The 23,866-nt window shown below is 35.9% G+C and overlaps 4 protein-coding genes across 4 annotated transcripts; 3 read left to right on the top strand and 1 right to left on the bottom strand.

Annotated features, from left to right (window-relative positions):
* Nucleotides 1-13,371: 13,371 nt before the first annotated feature.
* On the bottom strand, nt 13,372-14,111 carry LOC101898626 (uncharacterized). Its single transcript, XM_020039387.2, has 2 exons — nt 14,049-14,111; nt 13,372-13,934 (listed from the first exon to the last, which is right to left on the bottom strand). Exons 1-2 carry the CDS (start codon nt 14,049-14,051, stop codon nt 13,431-13,433), a joined length of 507 nt encoding a protein of 168 aa, XP_019894946.2. The 5' UTR covers nt 14,052-14,111; the 3' UTR covers nt 13,372-13,430.
* Nucleotides 14,112-17,194: 3,083 nt separating this feature from the next.
* LOC105262377 (uncharacterized) lies at nt 17,195-17,897 on the top strand. Its single transcript, XM_020039384.2, has 2 exons — nt 17,195-17,280; nt 17,344-17,897. The coding sequence occupies exons 1-2, from the start codon at nt 17,278-17,280 to the stop codon at nt 17,845-17,847; spliced, it is 507 nt and encodes a 168-aa protein (XP_019894943.2). The 5' UTR covers nt 17,195-17,277; the 3' UTR covers nt 17,848-17,897.
* Nucleotides 17,898-20,200: 2,303 nt separating this feature from the next.
* On the top strand, nt 20,201-20,789 carry LOC131805339 (uncharacterized). The gene is made up of 2 exons (XM_059128433.1): nt 20,201-20,204; nt 20,431-20,789. The coding sequence occupies exons 1-2, from the start codon at nt 20,201-20,203 to the stop codon at nt 20,787-20,789; spliced, it is 363 nt and encodes a 120-aa protein (XP_058984416.1).
* Nucleotides 20,790-21,624: 835 nt separating this feature from the next.
* On the top strand, nt 21,625-22,450 carry LOC109614107 (uncharacterized). The gene is made up of 2 exons (XM_020039388.2): nt 21,625-21,854; nt 21,921-22,450. Exons 1-2 carry the CDS (start codon nt 21,852-21,854, stop codon nt 22,389-22,391), a joined length of 474 nt encoding a protein of 157 aa, XP_019894947.1. The 5' UTR covers nt 21,625-21,851; the 3' UTR covers nt 22,392-22,450.
* The last annotated feature ends 1,416 nt before the right edge of the window (nt 22,451-23,866 follow it).

Raw genomic sequence — 23,866 nt, 5'->3', positions numbered from 1 at the left:
GTATAAAATTCTATGTCGATTTAGCTATGTCCGTCCGTCCGTCCGTCTATCCGTCTGTGGATATGACTCTAGCTTCCGAACAAAATGAAGTAGGTTGATAAAATTTTACTCAAATGTGTATCATATCTACAGGACTTTTGGTATTGAAAATGGGTCATGTAGGTTTACGTTTTGGTATAACCCCCATGTAATGGTACCTCCCTTTTCATGGTATCTTGTTGATTTGAGCGCCATTATTCCAGAATTGTTTCAAATTTTGTACTTGAAGTTCGTAATAGATAGTACAGCCTAAGACAGGAAATTGTCTGTGTAGGTCCACGTCTTCGTATAGCCCCCATATAACGGTACCTCCCGATATTCGGTATTTGGATGATTTTAGCGACATTATTCGCCGCCATTGTTTTAAATTTGGTATTTGATGTTCGTAATGGATAAAACAGCCTATGACAGAAAATTGTCTTTGTAGGGCCACGTCTTCCTGTAGCCCCAATATAACGGTACCTCCCGATATTCGTATTTTGATGATTTCAGCAACATTATTCACCGGAAATGTTTCAAATTTGTCATTTGAACTTTATAATGGATACTACAACCTATGACAGAAAATTGTCAGTGCAGGTCCACGTCTTCGTGTAGCCCCAATATAACGGTACTTCCGTATATTCGGTATTTTGATGATTTCAGCGACAATATTCACCGGAATTGTTTCAAATTTGAAGTTTATAATGGATACTACAACCTATGACAGAAAATTGTCAGTGCAGGTCCACGTCTTCGTGTAGCCCCAATATAACGGTACCTCCCGATATTCGTATTTTGATGATTTCAGCAACATTATTCACCGGAATTGTTTCAAATTTGTCATTTGAACTTTATAATGGATACTACAGCCTATGACAGAAAATTGTCTGTGCAGGTCCACGTTTTCGTATAGCCCCAATATAACGGTACCTCCGTATATTCGGTATTTGATGATTTTAGCTACAATATTCACCGAATTTTTTTTTTCAAGTTTCGCTTTTGAATATTCTAATGGCTGATGACAAAAGATGCCTATGCAGGTCCACGTCGTCTTATAGACTCTAATATAATGGCTACATACGGTATTTTTAAGATTTTAATAGAATTTTTAGAGGACTTTATTTTTTTGAAAAATACCAAATTCGTTCCAAATGGTGGAGGGTATTCAAAGATCGGTCCGGCCGAACTTACAGCTTTTTCACTTGTTCAATTCTCTAAAAGTATCTTACAAAACAAGTTAAAAAGTATCAGTCGGTTTCGCCGACAGATGTATACCCTCAGATAATACTCGATTATTTAAATATATTTTGATTTCTGTTATGATATTTCAAATTGTAGAGCCTCTATGGAGTGGGTTCCGAAGAAATAGACCAATGTCATCAATTTCGTATCGGACTTATGCAAGATCATAAATCCCATATTCATCTCAAGCATATCATCTTCACAGCATATCTTGTATTAGCAAAAATGTTTGCATGTTTGAAATTTAAAGAGAGTTGGATGCTTATTTCCCTTATTTTGTTTTTCAAAATGCTTATTTCGGTTTTTATTATCGTTTTGGTTATTTAAAACCGTTACCCTTTGTGGAGGAAATACCAGAAGGAATGGTCCGACCTCTACCATCTTTATAACAGATCTTGTGTTGATAAGATGTACCTAGTCTAAATGCAATCGGGTAATTATTGGGTATTCAAAATTGTTACCCTTAGTGGCGGGAGGTACCAGAAGGAGAGGGCCGACATATTTCTTGTTCACACCTGACCTTGGGCTAATAAAAATATTGTGATGTGTGTAATTTGAAGACAATCGGACTCTTAGGTCACATTTTAGAAGAGTTATAATTATTCAAAATATTGGCCCTTTGCGGGGAAGTAATTGATGGAGTGAATCGATATTGTTGCACCTGACTTAGAACTGTTGTTTTTTTATACCCTCCACCTTGGAAAGGAGGGTATATTACAGCCCACATTATTTGACGTAGAGCGTCAAAATTTAGCAGAGTAATTTGTATTATGTCTAGGATGGTTGGTATTGAAAATGAGATATATTGGTTCACGCGTTGGTATAGCCCCCATATAACGGTACCTCCCGATATTCGGTATTTTGATGATTTTTGTCACATTTTATCACGGATTTGTCTAAAAATTGGAATTTGTTGGTCATGATGAAGTCTAGCTCCGTTGGCGAAATATTGTTTGTGTATAGCCCAATGGAGGGTATTAAAAATTCGGCCAGGCCAAACTTAATGTTTTTCTACTTTATTTATTTATTTATTTATTTATTTTTTTTTTTTGAAAATTTCGACCTTTTGTGGGGAGGTACCAGAAAGAGTGGACCAATATTGCCCATCTCCGGTCTTGATCTAAATTTTATAATAATATGATGATGTACTAAGTCGGATACTCCCTTCGAGAGTTATTGTGCGCACCAGCCAAACAGAGAAACGAACGGACGGCAACGCTAGATTGATTCCAAATATCCAGAAACGGATTTGGTCCAAAGAGACCTAAGGTCTAAACCCGTTACTTCGATGATACACATTTTGGGCGTATCAAATAATATATACCCTCTCTAGCCATATGACTGAGGGTATAAAAATCGAACATTGGTGGCAAAACCGACTGATACTTTTTAAATTGTTAGAAATCAATTCAACCTTCTGGTAATGCAGAAAGAAGTTTTTTTTATCTTTTTATGGGTTATTTGCACATCCCATGCTTTTTCTGAATTCCTTTAAAGCGGAATTTTACGCAATTAATATATAATCCTCAGGAACAATATATCCAAACCACCAATATACGTAAAATCTGGTGTCCTGCTTTCAATTTTACAAAACTTGAAGATGTAATAAAATCATGAGTAAAATTTTATCTATACCATGGTTGGATGGATGACAATTTTTATACAGTCATAAATGATTACTTCGATTGACAAAATGCCCTGAGACATCATTAATAGTTACCTGTAATGTTTTTACATATTTAGGTTTTCACAAAAAAACCTTTCCTCGAGTTCAACGAACTTTAAGTTCCCGCATTTTTTTTTTCTTTTTGCTTGATACTTCAATACCCCGTATCCAAAACGTCATCTTAATTATAGGTTTTACTTTTATGCCTCTTTTTCCGTGTTAACCCAAAATGGCATGGTTAATGATTACTACGCCTAAGTTTCATTAGCGTTTTAAACAAACCGGTTTAATAGGTTTATTAATTAGCTTGTAACGAACTTGTAAAGATTTCCGTTTGATATTTGGTTTAAGTCTCGTCAAATATGACGTCACTTTTTGTGTTGAAAAATTAATACGGAATTTGGAACGGTAGCAAACGAATTGAAAACAACATTATACATACATAAAAAAACAAAGACTATAGCGGTATTTGGGGGAATTTTTAGTAATTTGGACAAACAGAATACTAGAATTACATTTTGTAAAAAATGAGAAAAATATTTAAATTTGAAATCGAAATTGCCATGGCTATTTTTGGTATTATAATTGGGGCTATGCTTCAATTAAATTCTGTTTTGTATTTACTGGCCCCGAGAGGGGATTTTTAATAAACAAATTGATTAAATATGAGAAAAAAATGGGAATCCGAATAAAAAACAATTGAGACGTACTCTTATCATTATTATTATAAGATTATTATTTTTAATACCCTACACCACATAGGGGTAAGGGTATTATGTCTTTGTACATTTGTTTGTAACATGGAGAAGAAAGCGAGATAGACCCATAGTTACTTTTGAGGATTTTCATAGAATCATTTTCTGAGTAGATTTATGCATGCCAGTCCGTCCGTCTGTCCACGTATTTTTGTGAACAAAACGCAAGTCGCATTTATTATCCGGTTGAGATGAAAATATCCAATATTTATATTATACAATATTTGATAGGCCCACGGACAAGCCCTATTGAAATTGGAGAGAATCGATTCAAATTTAGATATAGCCCCCATACCGACCTGAATGACCTGGATTTTGGCAAATCTTACCGAATTCAGTCTACAAGTAAGTACTTCAAATTTGGTGAATATCGGTTCAGATACAGCTATAGGTCCCATATATAAGTTTCATCAGATTTTTGTTTTAAATCCCTCACATGTGTAAAATGCAATCCACAAGAATAATTTTTGGTACCAGATATCAGATACAGCCAAGAAATACCTTTGTTAAATGTTATCGAGATCAGATCAGAATTGGATATAGCTCCTGTATATACCTTTATCCCATATCAGGTTTATTTTGCACCAAATGGCTATGAATGACTAGAACTTGGCACATCCGACCGAATTTGGTCTAGAAGCAAGCACATCAATTTTGTGTGAACATATAGATATAGCTCCCATACATACAGGGTGAGGTAAAAAATCTGCAACAAAATCAAAAGACATAATTTTTACATTTTTTTTTTTAATTTTATTGAATAAAAGCAAAAAATGTCGGAAAAAGCATCAAATTTTACAATAATTTTGGATTTGTTCGAATTGGTCACCTTTGGCACGAATTATGACCGTCAAACGGCCAATGAAACCATCACACGCTGCCCGAATGTTGCTCTGCGGTATTTTGGCTCATTCCCGGCGAAGCGCTTGCTTGAGGTGATCGACACTTTAGTATTTGTTAGTCCCAATCTTACTTTCCTAATTACTCAATATACACTAGTCCAACGAATTGGTATGAGGAGATTTAGGTGGCCATTGTGCGCTGGAAATGAAGCCAGGAACCTCATTTTGTAACCATTCTTGGGCGGCGCGTGCGGAGTGCGATGGTACTGAGACGTTTTGGAATGTCCAAAGTCAACGTCCAAAATGTTTGCATGCCCAGGGCTTTAATACACCCTCCATAATATTTTCGCGATAATATTCGGCATTTATATTGATACCACGTTCGATTAATTCGAACGGAGAGCGACCATCGGCTATTATGGCGGCCCACACCATCACCATGGCCGGCGCTTGAGTTCTGGTGGCCAACCGAAGGTGCACATTTTAAGCTAACCTCTTTGATAATTTTGTTTTTTTACAAACTGCTGGACAACGAATGTTTTCTCATCGGAGAAAACCAAGTTCGGCGGTTCACCACTTTCGGCCAAGCGAAGCAACTCTTTAGCTCTTTTGAGTCTATTTTCTTTCTGTTGCGGTGTAAATTCTTACACTTTTTGGAATTTCAATGGCTTGGGGTAAGCTCATTTTTCAATATTTGCCGGATGGAATATATAATGAGCTGTCACTGAAATAATTTTAACAGCTATCGGACGAGTGGCTTAGAAATGATAGCAGTCTAAAGTTGGTTGCAGTTTTTTCATCTCACCCTTTATCGTGCACCAAATTCCTAATATCAGCCAAAATGGACTGATTTTTTGCACATCCTACTGAATTTAGTCTAGAAGGAAATAAATCAAATTTGGTGAAAATCGGTTCAGATGGAGCTATAGCTCCCATATGTTTGTTTCATCGGATTTGGTGTTTAAATCCCTCACATTCGTAATATGCACTCCACAAAAATGATATTTGATATCAGATATCAGATAAAGCCCAGAAATACCTCTGCCAATTTTGTATCGCAATCTGTTCAGATTTGGATATAGTTCCTATGTATATCTTTATTTGTTGTGCCCCAAATGGCTAATATTAGCCCAAAAGGGCTGAAAATCGGCACATCCGACGGAATTCGGCCCAGAAGCAAGTATTTCAAATATTGTTATCGTTTCAGATATAGCTATTGCCCTCATATATATGTTTTATCCGGATACCGGACATCAGATACAGCTCGAAAATACATCTGCGAAATTTCATCGAGGTCGGTTCATATTTGTATATACCTTTAATACATATTTATATCATTTCAGCCCAAATTGGATAGATTTTTTTAATATTCAACCGATTTTTTCCATTTGGTGAATCTCGGTCCGGTACGTATATATATCTGTTTATATAATTCGCTTAGAAGTCAAAGCATGCCCTTTATGGCATTGGTATTTGGTACTAGAGGCCTTAGTAAAATTTGTTGAAAATCGATTCAGAGTTGGATATAGTTCCGAAATTGTGACTACTCTAAAGCCATAATATGCCTGCAAATAAGTTTCATAGTTGGTATGATCTACTTTACATGAATTCCCAATATAAACTTTTTTATTACGGGGGCTCTACTAAGTACCCATGGTGGTGTAGGCTACCCATATAGTCGCCCCTTCCCCCACTTTTGGCCTTTCCATATTTTTTTTGTGAAAAATCAAAGTTATTAGTGATTAAATTTCAGGTAACTATTATTTCACATCATCTTAAAACTATGCAGGCGGTTATGTTTTATTTCAGTATTTTGCATTATACATACGTATATTTTTCGATAACTATCACCGACTGCATGTACCCAACTAAACAAATAATAATTATAGTAATTACAATTACTAATCCAAATCCAACAATGGCCCATAAAACTTCGTGTTAAACTAATTAAATGGCTTCGTGTGGCAAAGTTCACAAATGTTAATGCTCGGAGCAAAACCCACTGTTAATTTTATGATTATGATACTGCAATTACGGTCACCAATTCTCTACGTCATTATGGCCCAACGGTAGTTGACCTATGGTTTTATTTTACTGTCACATGGACAATGTCTTTTTTTTGCCGTGTGTCTCTTTTGGAAATTTTATGCCAAAATCATTTTTATTAATTTATTTAAATTTTTGGTTTAGCATACAAATTTTGAGTTGCTGCCCTGATGTGGAGGCATTTAGGAAGCGAGCCAACAACATCAACCAACTTCACACACTGCCACAGAGTTCATAACAAAACAAGATTAAAGATAATAAATTTAAATTTGCTTTTTGTTAATTATGAATTCGACTAACGAGAGATTATTGTTATTCGTTATTTGGATTATGTGTTTTAGAGGCGATGCGTCTTTTTATGGTAGTCAATAAAATATTGTGTTTTAAGTGGATTCTAAAAACAGCAAATAAATATTTAAAAAAATAATAGTAATAATTGATTAGCAATAGAAGAATTAGCAATGTGATACCCACTATATTATCATTTAAATATATTTTCAGTTATATTTTATGTTTTTAAGAGAGGGTGTTTGATTTCTTTATTGGATGATACGAAGACAGAAGTGGTTGATAAAAATCTTAAAAAAAGCTAAAACAAGTAGAAACGGATTAACAATTTTTCACATTAAAGAAATAACAAAAAGATTTACTTATAAATAAATCATAAAATTCCAGAACACTTTTTTATGGACCAGGAGCTCTATTTCTGTCTTAAGAAAATGTGAAATGAATACTATTATAAGATTCGTAGTTCCATAGAACAAGAATACGGCCCTATGCTAACAAAATTTTTCAAGGAAGTTTACCGATTGATCTATTGCACTGGACGACAAAATTCTATTTATTTGTCAAAATTTCAGGAAAACAAAAAAAAACTATAGGTTCGGCCGGGCCGAACTTAGAATTCCCTAGACAATTTGGTAAAAATTTGGCAATTTTCAAAAAAATAAAATCCGTTAAAAATTCTGTAAAAATCTTAAAAATACCGAATGTAGCCGTATATTAGGGTCTATACGACGACGTGGACCTGCATAGGCAACTTTTGTCACAAGCTATTGCACAGACAATTTTCTGACATGGGCTGTAATATCCATTACGAACTTCAATTACAAAATGTGAAATAATTCCGGTAAATAATGTCGCTAAAATCATCAAAACACCGAATATCGGGGGTTCCGTTATATGGGGGCTAAACGAAGACGTGGACCTGCACAGACAATTTTCTGTCATAGGCTGTAGAATCCATTACGACCTTCAAATGCGAAATTTGAATATAATATCGCTAAAATCATCAAAATACCGAATATCGGGGGTTCCGTTAAATGGGGGCTATACGAAGACGTGGACCCGCACAGACAATTTTCTGTCATAGGCTGTGGTATCCATTACAAACTTCAAATGCGAAATTTGCAACAATTGCGGTAAATAATGTCGCTAAAATCATCAAAACACCGAATATCGGGAGGTACCGTGTATCTGCACAGACAATTTTCAGTCATAGGCTGTAGTATTCATTACGAACTTCAAGTACTAAATTTGAAATAGTTACGGTAAATAAAGTCTCTAGAATCGTCAAAATACCGAATATGGGGTGGTACCGTTATATGGGGGCTATACGAAGAATGGACCTACATGATCTAAGTGTATATTTCGAGGTTTTACAAGCGGAATGACAAATTTAATGTACACTGCATACTATGGCGAAGGGTGTAATAAGGAAAGATTGTGAAAGTAGATTTAAAAATATGAGACATTTATATCGGCGTTTTGAAACTTTAAATCGGGAGGTAACCAATATAGGATAAGCAAGTTCTTCCCATTTTTAAAATTTTGAAAATATTTGAGTCATTTTTCCCGGATTCCCGGCATTTTAATGGTCGCATCAGAATAAATGCCGAATATTATCGAGAAAATATTCTGGAGGGTGTATTAAAGCCTTGGTCATGCAAACATTTCAGCCGCAGACATTGGACATTCCAACAGGGCTCAGCACCATCGCACTCAGCACGCGCCAACCAAGAATGGTTACAAAAAAAGGTTCCTCACTTCATTTCCAGATCTTCGGATACCAATCTGACTATTATGTCTGGGATATTTTGGAAAGCAAGGTTGGCACTAAAAAATACCCAAGTGTCGGTCACCTCAAGCAAGAGCTTCGGCGGGAATGGACCAAAATACCGCAGAGCAACATTCGGGCAGCGTGTGACGGTTTCATTGGCCGTTTGAAGGCCATAATTCGTGCCAAAGGTGACCAATTCGAACAAATCCAAACTTATTAAGAAATTTGATGCTAATTCCGACATTTTTTTTTTCATTCATTGAAATTTAAAAAAAGAAATGAAAAAATTATCTCACCCTTTATATATGGGAGCTCTAGCTGAACCGATTTTCTCCAAACTTGATGTGCTTGCTTCTAGACTGAATTCGGTCGGATATGCCAACATTCAGGTCACATGGACCGATATTGGCACAATTAACCTGCAATATGTGGGGGCTATATCCAAATCTGAACCGATCTTGATAAAATTTGGCAGAGATATTTCTGGGCTGTATCTTATATCTGATACCTGATATCATTCTTATGGGGGCATATTACGAATTTCGGATGAAAAACATATATGAGAGCTATAGCTATATCTGAACCGATTTTCACCAAATTTGATGTACTTGCTTCGAGACGGAGTTAGGTCGGATGTGGCAAAATTCAGTCAAATTGGGTTAATATTAGCCATTTGGTGCACAATAAATCTGAAATCGGATAAGGATATATATGATAGCTCTATCCAAATCTGAATAGAGCTTGACAAAATTTTAAGCTCTAGTTTCAGATCTTTGTCCGATATCTGGTACCAAAGATCTATGATGTGGAATGCATATTACGCATGTGAGGGGCTTAAAACCCCACATAGTATGAAACATATATGTGGGACCAATAGCTACATATTAACCGGTTTTCTCCAAATTTAATGTATTTGCTTCTAGACTGAATTTCGACGAATGGGTAAAAATTCAGGTCATTTGGACTGATATTGGCCATTTGTTGCACAATGAACCCGAAATTGTTTGAAGATGCATATGGAAGCTATATCTAAATTTAAACCGATTGTCACAAATTTCAATAGGGTTCATCCTTGGGCCAATCAACTAGTATTTGAAAAATTTAATTTCATTCGGATAATAAATGCGACCTGCATTTTGTTCACAAAAATAAATGGAAAAAAATTCTAAAATACCCCAAACTTATTTTTTAATTTGTTCTGAAACATCTAACATATGATATAGACCAGTAAGGAAAGCTCAAAAGTCGGGCGGGGCCGACTATATGATACCCTACACCACTATGCATATTTAGTAGAGCTCTCGTAAAAAGGTTTATACAGAGCATTTCAGAGCTCTATGGGATATTTGGTACAAAATCAAAATCTATCTAATTCTATCGTGCATTTTACGAACTATAGCTATATCGGAACTGATTTTCACCATGTTTGATGTATTTGATTCTAGGCTGAATTCGGTCAGATGTGCCAAAACCCAGGACATTTGGGCTGATATTGGACATTTGGTGCGTAATCAACACGAAATTGGATGAAGATATATATAGGAGGTGTATCCAAATCTGAACCGATATTTGTAAAACTGAAAAAGAAGATATTTCTTGGCTGCATCTGATACCAAATATTATTCTTGTATCGTACATTTTTCGAATTTGAGGGACTTAAAGTACAAATCGGATGAAAGGTATATATAGGAGCTATAGCTGTATCCGACCGATTTTCACTAAATTTGATGTACTTGCTTCTAGACTACCAAAAGTCAGGTCATTTGAGCCGATATTAGCCATTTGCTGCACATTTAATCCGAAATCGGATGAAGATATATTTGGGAGCTATAGCTATATCTGAAACGACTTTTACTAAAATTGGTGTCCTTGCTTCTAGGCTGAATTTGGCCAGATATGCCAAAATTCATGCCATTTCGGTTGATATTGGCCATTTGTTGCACAATTAACACGAAATCGGATGAAGATACATATGGGTGCTATATCCAAATCTGAACAGATTTTGATAAAATTAAAATCGACTATTTTTGGGTTTTATCTGAAATCTGGTACCAAATATCATTCCTGTGAAGAGTATATTACGAATGTAAGGGACTTAAAGAGCAATTCGGATGAAACATATATATGGGAGCTAGAGCTATATCTGAACCGATTTTTACTAAAATGTGTGTACTTGCTTATAGGCTGGTTTCGGTCGGATTTGCCAAAATTCATGCCATTTGGGCTGATATTGGCCATTTGGTGGTCAATTAACCCGAAATCGGATGAAGATATATATGGGAGCTATATCCAAATCTGAACCGATTTCGATAAAATTTAAAACAGCTATTTCTGTGCTCCATCTAATACCTGGTACCAAATATCACGGTTGTGGAGTGCATAGTAGGAATGTGAGGGACTTAAAGATCAAATCGGATGAAAGATATATATGGGAGCTATAGCTATATCTGAACCGATTTGATATACTTGCTTCTAGGCCGAACTCGGTTGGGTGTGCCAAAATTCAGGTAATTTGGACTGACAGTGGACATTTGGTGCACATTTAACCCGAAATCGGATGAAGATATATATGGGAGCTATATCTAAATTTGATCCGATTCTCACCAATTTCAATAGGGTTCGTCCTTGGGCCAAAAAAATATTGTTTGGAAAATTTCATCTCAATCGGATAATAAATGCGACCTGCATTTTGTTCACAAGAATACATGGACAGACGGACGGACGGACAGACGGACTGACATGCACAAATCGACTCAGAAAGTGATTCTATGAAGGTTCTCAAAAGTCTATCTCGTTTCCTTCTCCATGTTACAAACAAATGCACAAAGACATAATACCCTTACCACTATGTGGTGTAGGGTATAATAAGTTACGTTTGTTTTAAATACATAAAATTTGCATCGAATGAATCTGAAATCATTATCATAATTTTTTTCTCTTTTCGATCAGTGAATATTTTATTCACAATTTTATTTTTTATTCATTCAATTTTATGGGCGATTTTCATATCGACGTGTTTTTTAAGTCCATTATAAAATACTAATTTTCTGGGAATCATTTCTCTGTCCATAAAGATGATATGCAAATTATTTGCATAGGTTAAAAATTCCCCCTATGTTGTATTCATTTATGGAAATGAAAGCAGAGGTGAATGATCGATTTACGTTCCAGACATGGATTAGACGAAGCGAAAAGCGAAGAAAAAAGAAGTTGAATGTGAAATTTTTAACATTTAAATTTGGACATGTTTTTATTTATGCAAATGTCAAAAGATCAGTAAGTGATGGACTCTTTGGCGCCAAGACGAAAGGTCTAAAGCTGAAGTTGCGGCGGTTGAAATATTGAAACTATTACATAACGGTGCTACATTGCCAACAAATATTGTTGGCGGAGAGTTTCTTCCAGTTCTGAACTTTATATATAAAATAAACGTGTATTTGTAAAATGAGAAAGAATACTACAAATGGGGCTATAGCGAAATGTAAAAATAATAACCGGATAATCTCGCATGTAAAATTATATAAGTCTGGGATGGAAATAAAAGGGGAAATATTAGCAAATGTAAATTTTAAAAAATACAAACAAATAGACATAACAGCAAATGTCAGCCGAAATATGATAAGATTTTGGTGTATACGACAAAATCGGTTCAGCTAAAATACTCATTACAAATTGCCCTACCAGTTCATAATTAAACGAGAGCATGCCATACGAAATAATTAATTATACCCTCAGCCATATGACCAGAGAGGGTATATATAATTGTAATAATAATTCTCGAAGGGAGTATCCGATTTGGTCCAAACTTGGTAATATTTTTGTCAAATTTAGATCGAATCCGGAGATGGACAATAGTGGCCTACTCCTTCTGGTACCTCCGCCACAAATTGTCGAAATTTTCAAAATATATATTTTCTGCACAGAAAGAAAAACGATAATTCGATTTTATCCCAACTTTGCAAATCCTAATGATCAGTGCTAGGTCAGGTGTGAAAATGGACAATATCGGTCCACTCTATCAGTACCTCCCCCACAAAGAGTCGAAAGTTTGGGTAATTACGACTCTTATAAAATGTGATGTAAAAGTCCGATTGTCTTCAAATTTCACACATCCCAATATTTATATTAACCCACGGTCTGGTGTTAAGATGGAGTATGTCGGTTCACTTCTTCTGGTACCTCCCCCACAAAACGTCAAAATTTGCAAAATATATATTTTTGGCACAGAAAGAGAAAGGATAATCCGATTTTGCTCTGACTTTTGACCTCTCTGAGTTTTGACCTGGAAGACCCGCTAAAAACATTATTAAAAAATCCCCGATTTATAAAGCCTGCAAGTCTATCAAGTCTAAAATTTTATATTTTCGAGATCGATTCAGGTTAAGATACAGCTCGTATATACATATATGTATTATCCTCTAATTTGAGGAAACTTATGCATCACCCATACTATGTTTGTCTATATATATATATATATATTTTTTTTTATAAATTCTAGATCATATCTTTTAGTTCCGAATTGAAAATTTCTTTCAAGAATACAGCAAATTCATTTAGATATATCTAAATCTCCAATAGCAATATTCCATTAGATTTTCTATTTGAGTCCTCTCAAGGTCACAATATGCACTTCATGATATGCGGTACGAGATTGTTCATACTGCAAAAAAATACATCCAATTGTTTTTAAATTTTTCAAGAAAATTCCAAAAAAGATTTCTTTCAAATTATTATTTTCTGTTTTATTTAGAATTATAATATCAACAAATCAACTAAATGCATATTCCTTAATCTGACGCTTAGGCACGGTGTCTGTAGACAACACGGCGGACAGTCTTGTAACGGTAGCCATCGACGGGAGTTTGTTCAACTTCTTCGACAGGGTTGACGGGGGCAGGGGGAATGTAGGTGTTGGTGGGTTGAACAACGGGAGCAACTGGAGCTGGTTCGGGGGCAACATGAACGGGTTGAGGGGCAACTTTAACTGGTTTAGGGGCAACAGGTGCTGGTGGGACATAGGTGTTGACAGGGGCAACTGGAGCTGGAGCGGGGGCAACATGAACTGGTTTAGGGGCAACAGGAACTGGTTTAGGGGCAACCTTAACTGGTTTAGGGGCAACGTACACTGGAGCTGGGGCTGGTGCGGGGGCTACTGGTGCAGGGGGGATATAAGTCTTGACAGGTTGAACTGGAGCTGGGGCAGGTGCTGGGGCTGGGGCAGCTGGCTGTTCATAGTTGTATCCCAATTCAGAGACATCAGCATAGGCGCAAGCCACAAAAGCCAAAGCGACAATAAGGAATTTCTGTAAAGGAGATTTTTATTTTTATTATTTTTTATTTAGTTTTTGTTTTTTTGATTTATTTATTTAAAATTTTTAATAAAATTCCCATTATATCCCATTGTTTATGTGACTTACCATTTTGTTGGGATTGTGTGTTTTCTTGTGAAGTCAAATGCTAGACTGTGCTCTATCCCCTCAAATCGCTGGGTTTTTATAGGCAAATCAAGGGAATGTTATTTTTAAGTTCTTGTTGTTTTTCCATTTTGGGGATTTTTTTTATTTCATTTGTTTTTTTTTTTTCTTTTTTTTTTGTTCCTAAGCCTACCTCTTCTTCGGGTTCTTCTTTTGTTATGCCATGAATATTTTAGCTTAGAATCCCACATATTAACCAGTTTTTTTTCTTATTAAAGGCTTTGATAATGATTTACATTTTATTTTTGAGCCACGCAGAAAAAGAGGCTCTGGAGTAGAATTTTAACAATCTACCGCAAATCAGTTCATTGCTAGCTTTTGTAGACAACAATTGAGCGGAGATAAGTTATGGCATTGAAAAAGAAAATTTCACTGTTTCACAAACAAAAAAAAAAATATTACAGGAAAAATCGGTTAAATTATGAAAGTTTTTTGAAGATTAGATCGGAACATAAACTAAAGGGAGGAAGTTAATATCACCCTCTGTAACTTTTTTTTGAAATTTGCGGATTAAAATTTCTTGGAATCTGGAAATTTTAGCTGTATAGTGCCTTCGGCAGTTTTATTAACAACAATACGAAGATTATTTTTGTCGAAAATTTTAACACTCAAGCTTGTCATCAAAGGCTCTTTTTGATCCTATTTTAAAAAATATGGTTCAAAAAAAAATATTCTACAAAATTATTTGCCATAAAGTTCCACTATAGGTATCAGAATACATCAAAAGTCTAAATCTTAGCAAAACAGAAATGTATAAAAACTCAAAAAAGTAAGGCAAGGTCAAAAAGCAAAACAACAAACAAACAAACACCAAGTCGGATGAAATATATAAATGACAGCTATAACTATATCTGAACCGATTTTCACCAAATTTGATGTACCAGTCCTAGGATGAATTCAGTCGGAACTTGCAAAACTTAGCCAATTTGGGCCGATATTAGCCATTTGGTGCACAATAAACCTGATGTCGCATAAAAACATATATATGGGAGCTATATCCTAATCTGATCCGATCGGATGAAGCATATATATATATATATGGGAGATATAGCTATATCAGAACCGATTTTCTCCAAATTTGATGCACTTGCTTCTAGACTAAATTCGGTCGGATGTGCCAGTCATTTGGATTGATATTGACCATTTGGGGCACAATTAACCCGAAATCGGTTGAAGATATATATGGGAGCTATATCTAAATTCTCACCAATTTCAAAAGGGTTCGTTCTTGGGCCAAACAAATATTGTCTGGAAAATTTCATCTCAGTCGGATACCTGTGTAAATACCTTTTTCTGCATTACCAGGAGGTTGGAGTGATATCTAACAATTTAAGAAGTATCAGTCGGTTTTGCTTACAGATATATACCCTCAACCAATGTTCGATTTTTAAAACGCATAGCCACATGGCTACAGAGGGTACATATCCTACGGCCAAAACGTGCCTAAGCGAAATAACGATTTTAGACCCAAGGTCTCTATGGACCAAATTTGGAGTCGACCTTGAGATGTCCATCCATCTGTCAGTTTGGCTGGCTAGTGTGCACGATAACTCTCAAAGGGAGTCCCCGAGTTGGTTCAAATATGGTACATCGTAATATTATAATCAAACTTTGATCGAGTTTGGAGGTGGGCAATATTAGTCCACTCCTTCTGGTAACTCCCCAAAAAAGGTCAAAATTTTAAAAAGAAAAATATTTTAATGCACAAATTAGCAAATCCTAATATTTGTGCTAGGTCAGGTGCGAAAATGGACAATATTGGTAAACTCCATCAAGTACCTCCCCCACAAAGGGTCAACATTTTGAATAATTATAATTCTTATAAAATGTGATGTAACAGTCCGATTGTCTTCAAATTACACACATCACAATATTTTTATTAAAAAAAGATCTGGTATGAAGATCGAATATAGCCGTTCACTCCTTCTGATACCTACTCCACAAAGTAGGGTCAAAGTTTTGAATATCCATGAAGCTCATAACACGCGAAATTAACGTAAGCTTTAATTCAGACTTGGTACATCTCAATATTTCCATCAACAGAAGATCTGTTATAAATATGGTAGAGATCAGACCATTTCTTCTGGTACCTCCCCCACATAGGGATAAAGATTTTGAACAACAAAACGCTAAAAGAAAGCGAAATTTGCATCCAACTCTCTTCAAATTTCACACAGACAAACATTTTTACTAACACAAGATCTGTTGTGAAGATGATATATATCTGCGAACCCCTTCTGGTACCTAACCCACAAAAGGTCACATTTTTCAATACTTTTATTTGTCATAACTTGCGAAACAAGTATGTGATCCCTGGCAACTTGCTTTATCTAAATATTGCTCTCAACCAGAAACCTGAGATGAATATTGCATGTAGCGGAATTTATGATTTCGTATGAAATTCGATATAAATGTTTGATGTTCTTGAAATTTTACCCATACCTTTATTTTTTCTGTATTATGTGAAGAATGAAAATGGAATGCTTCGGTGGACTATATATGGTACCTTAAACACACTTTAACATTTTATAAAAATTATCACATATCTCATATCAAGTAAAATAAATAACCTATATAGTCCAAATTCGCAATATTTATGTCATCTTTATTTTGGAATGGCCCATTCCTTCGGAACCTACTACATAGAGGGTCAGAAGTCAAAATATATTTAAATAATCGAACATTGGTTTACATCTGTCGGCAAAACCGAGTCATACTTTTTAACCTGTTTTTTTTTATGATAGCCCCTATTTACAATCTACCACCAACAAAAAAGGGTAGTTTGTTGACATTACATTGCGATGGGTTATTAGGCTTCCGGAATTTTTGTATTTTTTTTTTTTTATTAGTGGTAGGTTATTACAAAATTTTGTACCATGGTTTCTTTTGTCTGCATGGCTCAAAGAATGAAATGCCAATAAAATTTAAAAAAATATGATGGGTGCTAACAAAAGAATTTGTTAATTTCTTAAATTCTAAGCTAATATATTCACGTCGCAATGAAGAAGAACAAGAGAAAAGAAATGAGAAAGAACAAAACTCCAAATAAGCCAAGCAACAACAACAGCAACATTCTGACTTTTTATACTTGCGTATAAAAAGTCAGTGCTAAGGTCGGGAGGAGCACAGTCTGACATTTGACTTCAAGACCAAAAAAACAAATCCCAACAAAATGGTAAGACATAAATTCATAAAAAATGAAATTATACTAATAAAATCTCCTCTAAAAAATTTACAGAAATTCCTCATTGTGGCCTTGGCTTTTGTGGCTTGCGCCTATGCTGATGTCTCGGAATTGGGTTACAACTACGAGAAACCAGCCCCTGCCCCAGCTCCAGTTCAACCTGTCAAAACTTATATTCCCCCAGCACCTGTAGTCCCAGCTCCAGCTCCCGTTCAACCTGCCAAGACCTATATTCCTCCTGCACCAGTTGCCCCTGCCCCAGCCCCAGCTCCAGTTGCCCCTGCCCCAGCTCCAGTTGCCCCTGTCAACACTTATATCCCACCAGCACCTGTTGCCCCCAAACCAGTTAAGGTTGCCCCTCAACCAGTGCCAGCCCCAGCTCCAGTCGCCCCTGTCAACACATATATTCCACCTGCACCTGTTGCCCCTGTTGTTCAACCAACCAACACCTACATTCCCCCTGCCCCCGTCAATCCCGTTGAACAAATTGAAGAAACTCCCGCTGATGGCTACCATTACAATATTGTCCGCTATGTTGTCTACAGACACCGTGTCTAAGCGTCAGATAGAGGAATATGCGTTTCGTTGATTTGTTAAGTGTTATAAATTTAATTTAATAAAAAAAAAAGTATTGAAAAAATAATATGTTGATGTAGTACGAGGGTTTTGATGTACTCAAACTTACGATGCAATCATATTCAAATTAACTTAATTTGGAAACCGTAAGTAAGTATATCAAGCTCTGAATCGATTTTTAACTAATTTGATGGAGTTTTTGATGATGCATGATGTGACGTCTATAAGAATTATATTAAAAAAATATTTATTGGAGCAATAGATATACCGGACCGAGTTTCACCAACTAAAAAAATCTGTTGAATATCTATCCAAAAAAATCTATTCGATTTGGGCTGATATTAAATTTATGTTGAGCAAAAACCATAAAAACGGATGAAGATCTCGATAAAAGTTGGCAGAGGTATTTTTGAACTAAATTATTTTTGAACTATAAATTATGTGGTACCAAATATCATTCGTGTGGAGTGTATATTACACATGTGAGAGATTCAAATTCTTACATATCTACGGGAGCTATGGCTATATCTGAAGCGATTTTCAGCAAAAGTTGAAGCTCCTGCTGTTATGCTGAATTCTGTCGGAAGTGTCAAAATTCAGGCTATTTGATATTAGACATTTGGTGCACAATAAACCTGAAATCGGTTGAAGATATATATGGGAGCTTCAGCAATATCTTAACTGATTTTCTCTAAATCTGAAGTTCTTGTTTCTAGATTGAAATCCTTCGGAAATGCCAAAATTCCAGTCATTTGGACGTATATTGGCCATTTAGTGCACAATATACCTTAGATCTTATAAAGATATATATGTGGCCTATATCCAAATCTGATTCGATCTCAATAAAATTTGACAGAGGTATTTTTGAGCTCCATAAGTTATCTGGTACCAAATATTATTCTTGTGGAGTGCATACTACGCATGTGAGGGACTTAAAACCCCAAAATCGGATGAAACATATATATGAGAGCTATAGCAATATTTGAACCGATTTTCACGAAATGGGATATACTAGCTTCTGAGGCTGAATTCGGTCGGAATATTAAGTAGGTGGCGAAAGTTATATCCATATCTGAGCCTATAGCGATAAAATTTAGCAAAGGTGTTTCTGAGCTCTATTGGATATCTGATTCCAAATATCATTGTTATAGATTGCATATTGCGAAAGCAAAGGAATTAAACTCCAAGTCAGCTATATTATATACAAATCTGAACCGATCTTAATTTGACAAAGGTATTTCTGGGCTGTATGTGATATATGGTACCAAATATTATTCTTATGCAGGGCTACTACGCATGTGAGGTACAGACGGACTGATACGCAATTTTATCTGATATCATAAATTCCATATTCATCTCTGGGTTTTAGTTGAGAGAAATATTTAGATATATATATTTATATATAGTTGTAAAAAATATCTGACTTTTTTCGCAAGTTATGGCAGACAAAATTATAAATCACTCTTTTGGGTGATGTACTAGAAGGGGTTCGCAGATATATAAATATCATTTTTACAACAGATCTTGTGTTAGCAAAAATGTTTGTATGTGTGAAATTTGAAGAGAGAAAACTGATCTTCACAGCAGATCTTATGTTAGGAGAAATAATGGGATGTGTGAAATATGAAGAGAACCGGATGCTTATTTTGGATTTTATAATCGTTTTGGTTTTTTAAAACTTTAACCCTTTATGGGAGAGGTATCAGAAGGAGTGGACCGATATATTACATCTTCACACCAGACATTGGTTTAATAAAAATATTGTGATTTCTGTAAATTGAAGACAATCGGACTCTTATATAACATTTTATAAGAATTATCAATTTTCGCACTTGACCCAGCACTGATGCAAATATTAGGATCTGCAAATTTGGGACAATATTGGATTACCCTTTTTCTTTCTGTACATTTTTTTTTTTTTTTTTTTTTTGTAAATTTCGACAATTTTTTGGGGAGGTACAGATAATTTCCATTTTCGTATTCGATTTTAATTTGATAATAATATTAGGATACTCCCTTCGACACTTATCGTGCACACCAACCAGCCAGACAGAAAGACGGACGGACACCCGTAGATCGACTCCAAATATCCCAAAACGGATTTGGTCCACAGAGACCTGTGGTCTAAAACCTTTATTTCGATGAGGTATGTTTTGGCCGTATCAAATGATATATACCCTCTGTGGCTGTGGGTATACAAATGTCGCTCAAAAGACTTTGAGTATTGTTCTCAAAATGAGGACAACACCAACAGGGGCATTAGAGACAACTCTATTTGTGCACCCAATATAAATTCAGATACGGTATGAAGCGGCCTTAAGGCTCAGGGCGACTGATGAGTGGGTAAACAACGGCCACGCTACATACCATCAAACAATTTTACAGGTAAAAAGGGAGAATCTAACTAACCTAACCTAACCTAACTGTTCTCAAAAACAAGAAATAATTATTCTTATGCTTTCCTTGTCCTTGTTCACCCGATCCTTGCTATAGAAATTCGCAATCATTTGTACAACAAATTTATCTTGGCATGTTGAGCAAATAAATATCTGTTTTTTTATTTAGTTCAACCATCCAAGAGTTATATTCCCCCTGCACCAGTAGCCCCAGCCCCAGCTCCAGTTGCTCAACCCACCAACACCTATGTTCCACCAGCACCAGTTGCCCCAGCACCAGTTTCTCAACCCACCAACACCTATGTTCCACCAGCTCCTGTTGCCCCCGCCCCAGCTCCAGTTGCTCAACCCACCAACACTTATGTCCCACCTGCACCTGTTGCCCCCGCCCCAGCTCCAGTTTCTCAACCCACCAACACCTACATTCCACCTGCACCCGTCTCCCCTGTTGAAGAAGTTGAACAAACTCCCGCCGATGGCTACCGTTACAAGACTGTCCGCCGTGTTGTCTACAGACACCGTGCCTAAGCGTCAATTATGCATTCCGTTGATTTGTTAATGTTATAATTTGAAATAAAAAAAATTAAAACAAAAATTCTATAAAAAACTTTCATTATATGTATATTATTAGAACGATAAAAGAATTAACAGCCATGTTAAATTCAGTAAATTTGTTTAATATCCGATTTCTTAAAACTTGCACTCACACCGAACGAGGATTCAGAAAATGATTTTTCAGGCCAACACTCCCTTGTTTGTCCCCACTGATTTCTAAAATATTTATGGAATTAGATGGCAAACAAATTCAAACAAAGGTAGCCCAGCAATTATTTTGAAAAAAAAAAATTCTTAAAATATTCTCGCGATAATTAGTCCAGTTTTATTTAATTTATGGTTGCTTTTTTATGAAATCGTTAGACAAACTAGTATAGTATTTACAAGAGATTGGCAATTTCATTTTCCCTCTGGTACTTTAATAAAACCCTTATTCTACTACAACTTTTAAGTTCCGCACATTAAAGGACTTCTCTTCCAAAATAGTCCTGACGCATATTTTTATGTTTTTTAACACTTTTCAAATTATTTAGTCATCTAAATGGTCATCTGTTCATAAAAATTACAGTATTTTGGCCAGGAAAAACGATGCCGAATCACTACGCGATTTCAAACTCGTTAACATATTAGCACTCTGAATTTACTACACATTAAAAATTATTTACAACAAATGCCAAGCAGTGATTTCTATTTCCGTTCAAACCATCGATCGCTTGAAGGTGGAACAGCTGATCAAGTTATTATTTAATTTACGCTCTGCGGCTTCTTCTTCTTCTTTTCTGCTACGCTCAAAAGAATGGACTAAACATCAATTTAATTATGTTTGTTTAAAGAACCGGTTAATTTGTTGTATTGTTTTATTTGGATATGTTTGTCACAACAACACAAGAAGATGATGGATGATGTGAAAAGAACCGCCTAAAAAATCCAAACAAACAAATTCTTTTTGATTTGCCTATAAAAACTTGGTGATTGAACAGGGAAGAGCACAGTCGGACATTTGACTTCGATACAACTAAACTAATCTCAAACAAAATGGTAAGGATTATAAATGGCTGGAGATAATGGATATTTTATTAATGAAAGCTTTTTTGAAATTTACAGAAATTCCTTATTGTCGCTTTGGCTTTTGTGGCTTGCGCCTATGCTGATGTCTCTGAATTGGGTTACAACTATGAGCAGCCTGCACCTGCCCCAGCACCAGCTCCAGTTCAACCATCTAAGAGTTATATTCCCCCTGCACCAGTAGCCCCAGCACCAGCTCCAGTTGCTCAGCCCACCAACACCTATGTTCCACCAGCACCAGTTGCCCCCGCCCCAGCTCCAGTTGCTCAACCCACCAACACCTATGTTCCACCAGCACCTGTTGCCCCCGCACCAGCTCCAGTTGCTCAACCCACCAACACCTATGTCCCACCTGCACCTGTTGCTCCCGCACCAGCTCCCGTTGCTCAACCCACCAACACCTACATTCCCCCTGCCCCAGTCTCCCCTGTTGAAGAAGTTGAACAAACTCCCGCCGACGGCTACCGTTACAAGACTGTCCGCCGTGTTGTCTACAGACACCGTGCCTAAGCGTCGAATTAAGGAATATGCATTTAGTTGATTTGTTAATGTTATGATTTGAAATAAAACAGAAATTTAAAAACAAAAAATCTGTAAAAATCTTTCATTACAAAGTAATAGGTTTACCAAGCAATTTATGGCAACTGTAACTACTTACAAATCTACCTACTAATCCAATACATATTTTTACAAAGCCATGGTGTCCAAAAGATGTAGTTTTTTTATCCACTCCAAGTTGTCAAGTAGGTAGATGAAGAATTTCTGTTAATTTAAAAATTAATGTTCTATTTTACCAGAATCCATTTTATGCCATCAGACATCAGGATGAACACAATGGACCAAAAGGTCTCCGAGTGGAGTGGTTGTACTTTTTACAACCACCCATCCATTAACCTAATCTAACCTAACCTACCATCACACATATAGCATTTGATACGTGCCTCATCGAAATAAAGTTTTTTTACCCTAGGTCTCTTTGGACCAAATCCGTTTCAGGGTATTTGGAGTCGACTTAGCGATATCCGTCCGTTTATCTGGCTGTTGCGCACGATATCTTTCGGAGGGAGATTCCGATTTGGTCCAAACATGGTACGTTGTAATATTATTATCAAACCAAGATCTAGTTATGTTGGACACCACAGAAGTCCGAAATTTTTTTTTTACTGCGTAAAAAGAGAAACGATAATCTGATTTTGCTCCATCTTTGCACTTAATAATATTTCCATCAGTGTTAGGTCAGGTGCAAAAAAGGAACAATATCGGCCCACTCCATCAAGTACCTCCCCCACAAAGTGTCAATATTTTGAATAATTATAAAATGTGATGTAAGAGTCCGATTGTCTTGAAATTCAACACATCTCAATATTTTTATTAACTCAAGGTCTGGTGCTAAGATGGAATATATCAGTCTACTCCTTCTGGTACCTTCCCCACAAATAGTCAAAATTTTCAAAAAATATATTTTCTACACAGAAAGAGAAACGTTATAAAATATAAAATGTGATGTAAGATTCCGATTGTCCTCAAATTTCACACATCTTAATAATTTTATTAACCCAAGGTCTGTTGTAAAGGTGGAATACATCGGTCCACTACTTCTGGTACTTATCCCACAAAAGGTCGACATTTTCAAAAAAATAATTATTTGTGCAATTTAAGAAAAACAGACGCAGAAATAGATAATATGGGCCCCCTCCATGAAGTGCCTCCCCCACAAAGGGTCAACATTTTGAATAATTATAACTCTTATAAAATGTGATGTAAGAATCCGATTGTCTAAAAATTTTACTCATCCCAATAATTCCTTCAACACAAGATCTGTTATAAAGGTTGTAGAGATTGGACTATTTCTTCTGGTACCTCCCACACATAGGGTTCAAGATTTTGAGAAACCAAAGGCTCAAAGTAAGCCAAATAAGCATTCAACTCTCTTCAAATTTCACACACACACAAACATTTTTGCTAACACAATATCTGTTGTTAAG

The sequence above is a fragment of the Musca domestica genome, unplaced genomic scaffold (genome assembly GCF_030504385.1).
Source record: "Musca domestica strain aabys unplaced genomic scaffold, Musca_domestica.polishedcontigs.V.1.1 50, whole genome shotgun sequence".
Classification (NCBI taxonomy): domain Eukaryota; kingdom Metazoa; phylum Arthropoda; class Insecta; order Diptera; family Muscidae; genus Musca; species Musca domestica.
This window is presented reverse-complemented; position numbering and strand designations above follow the sequence as displayed.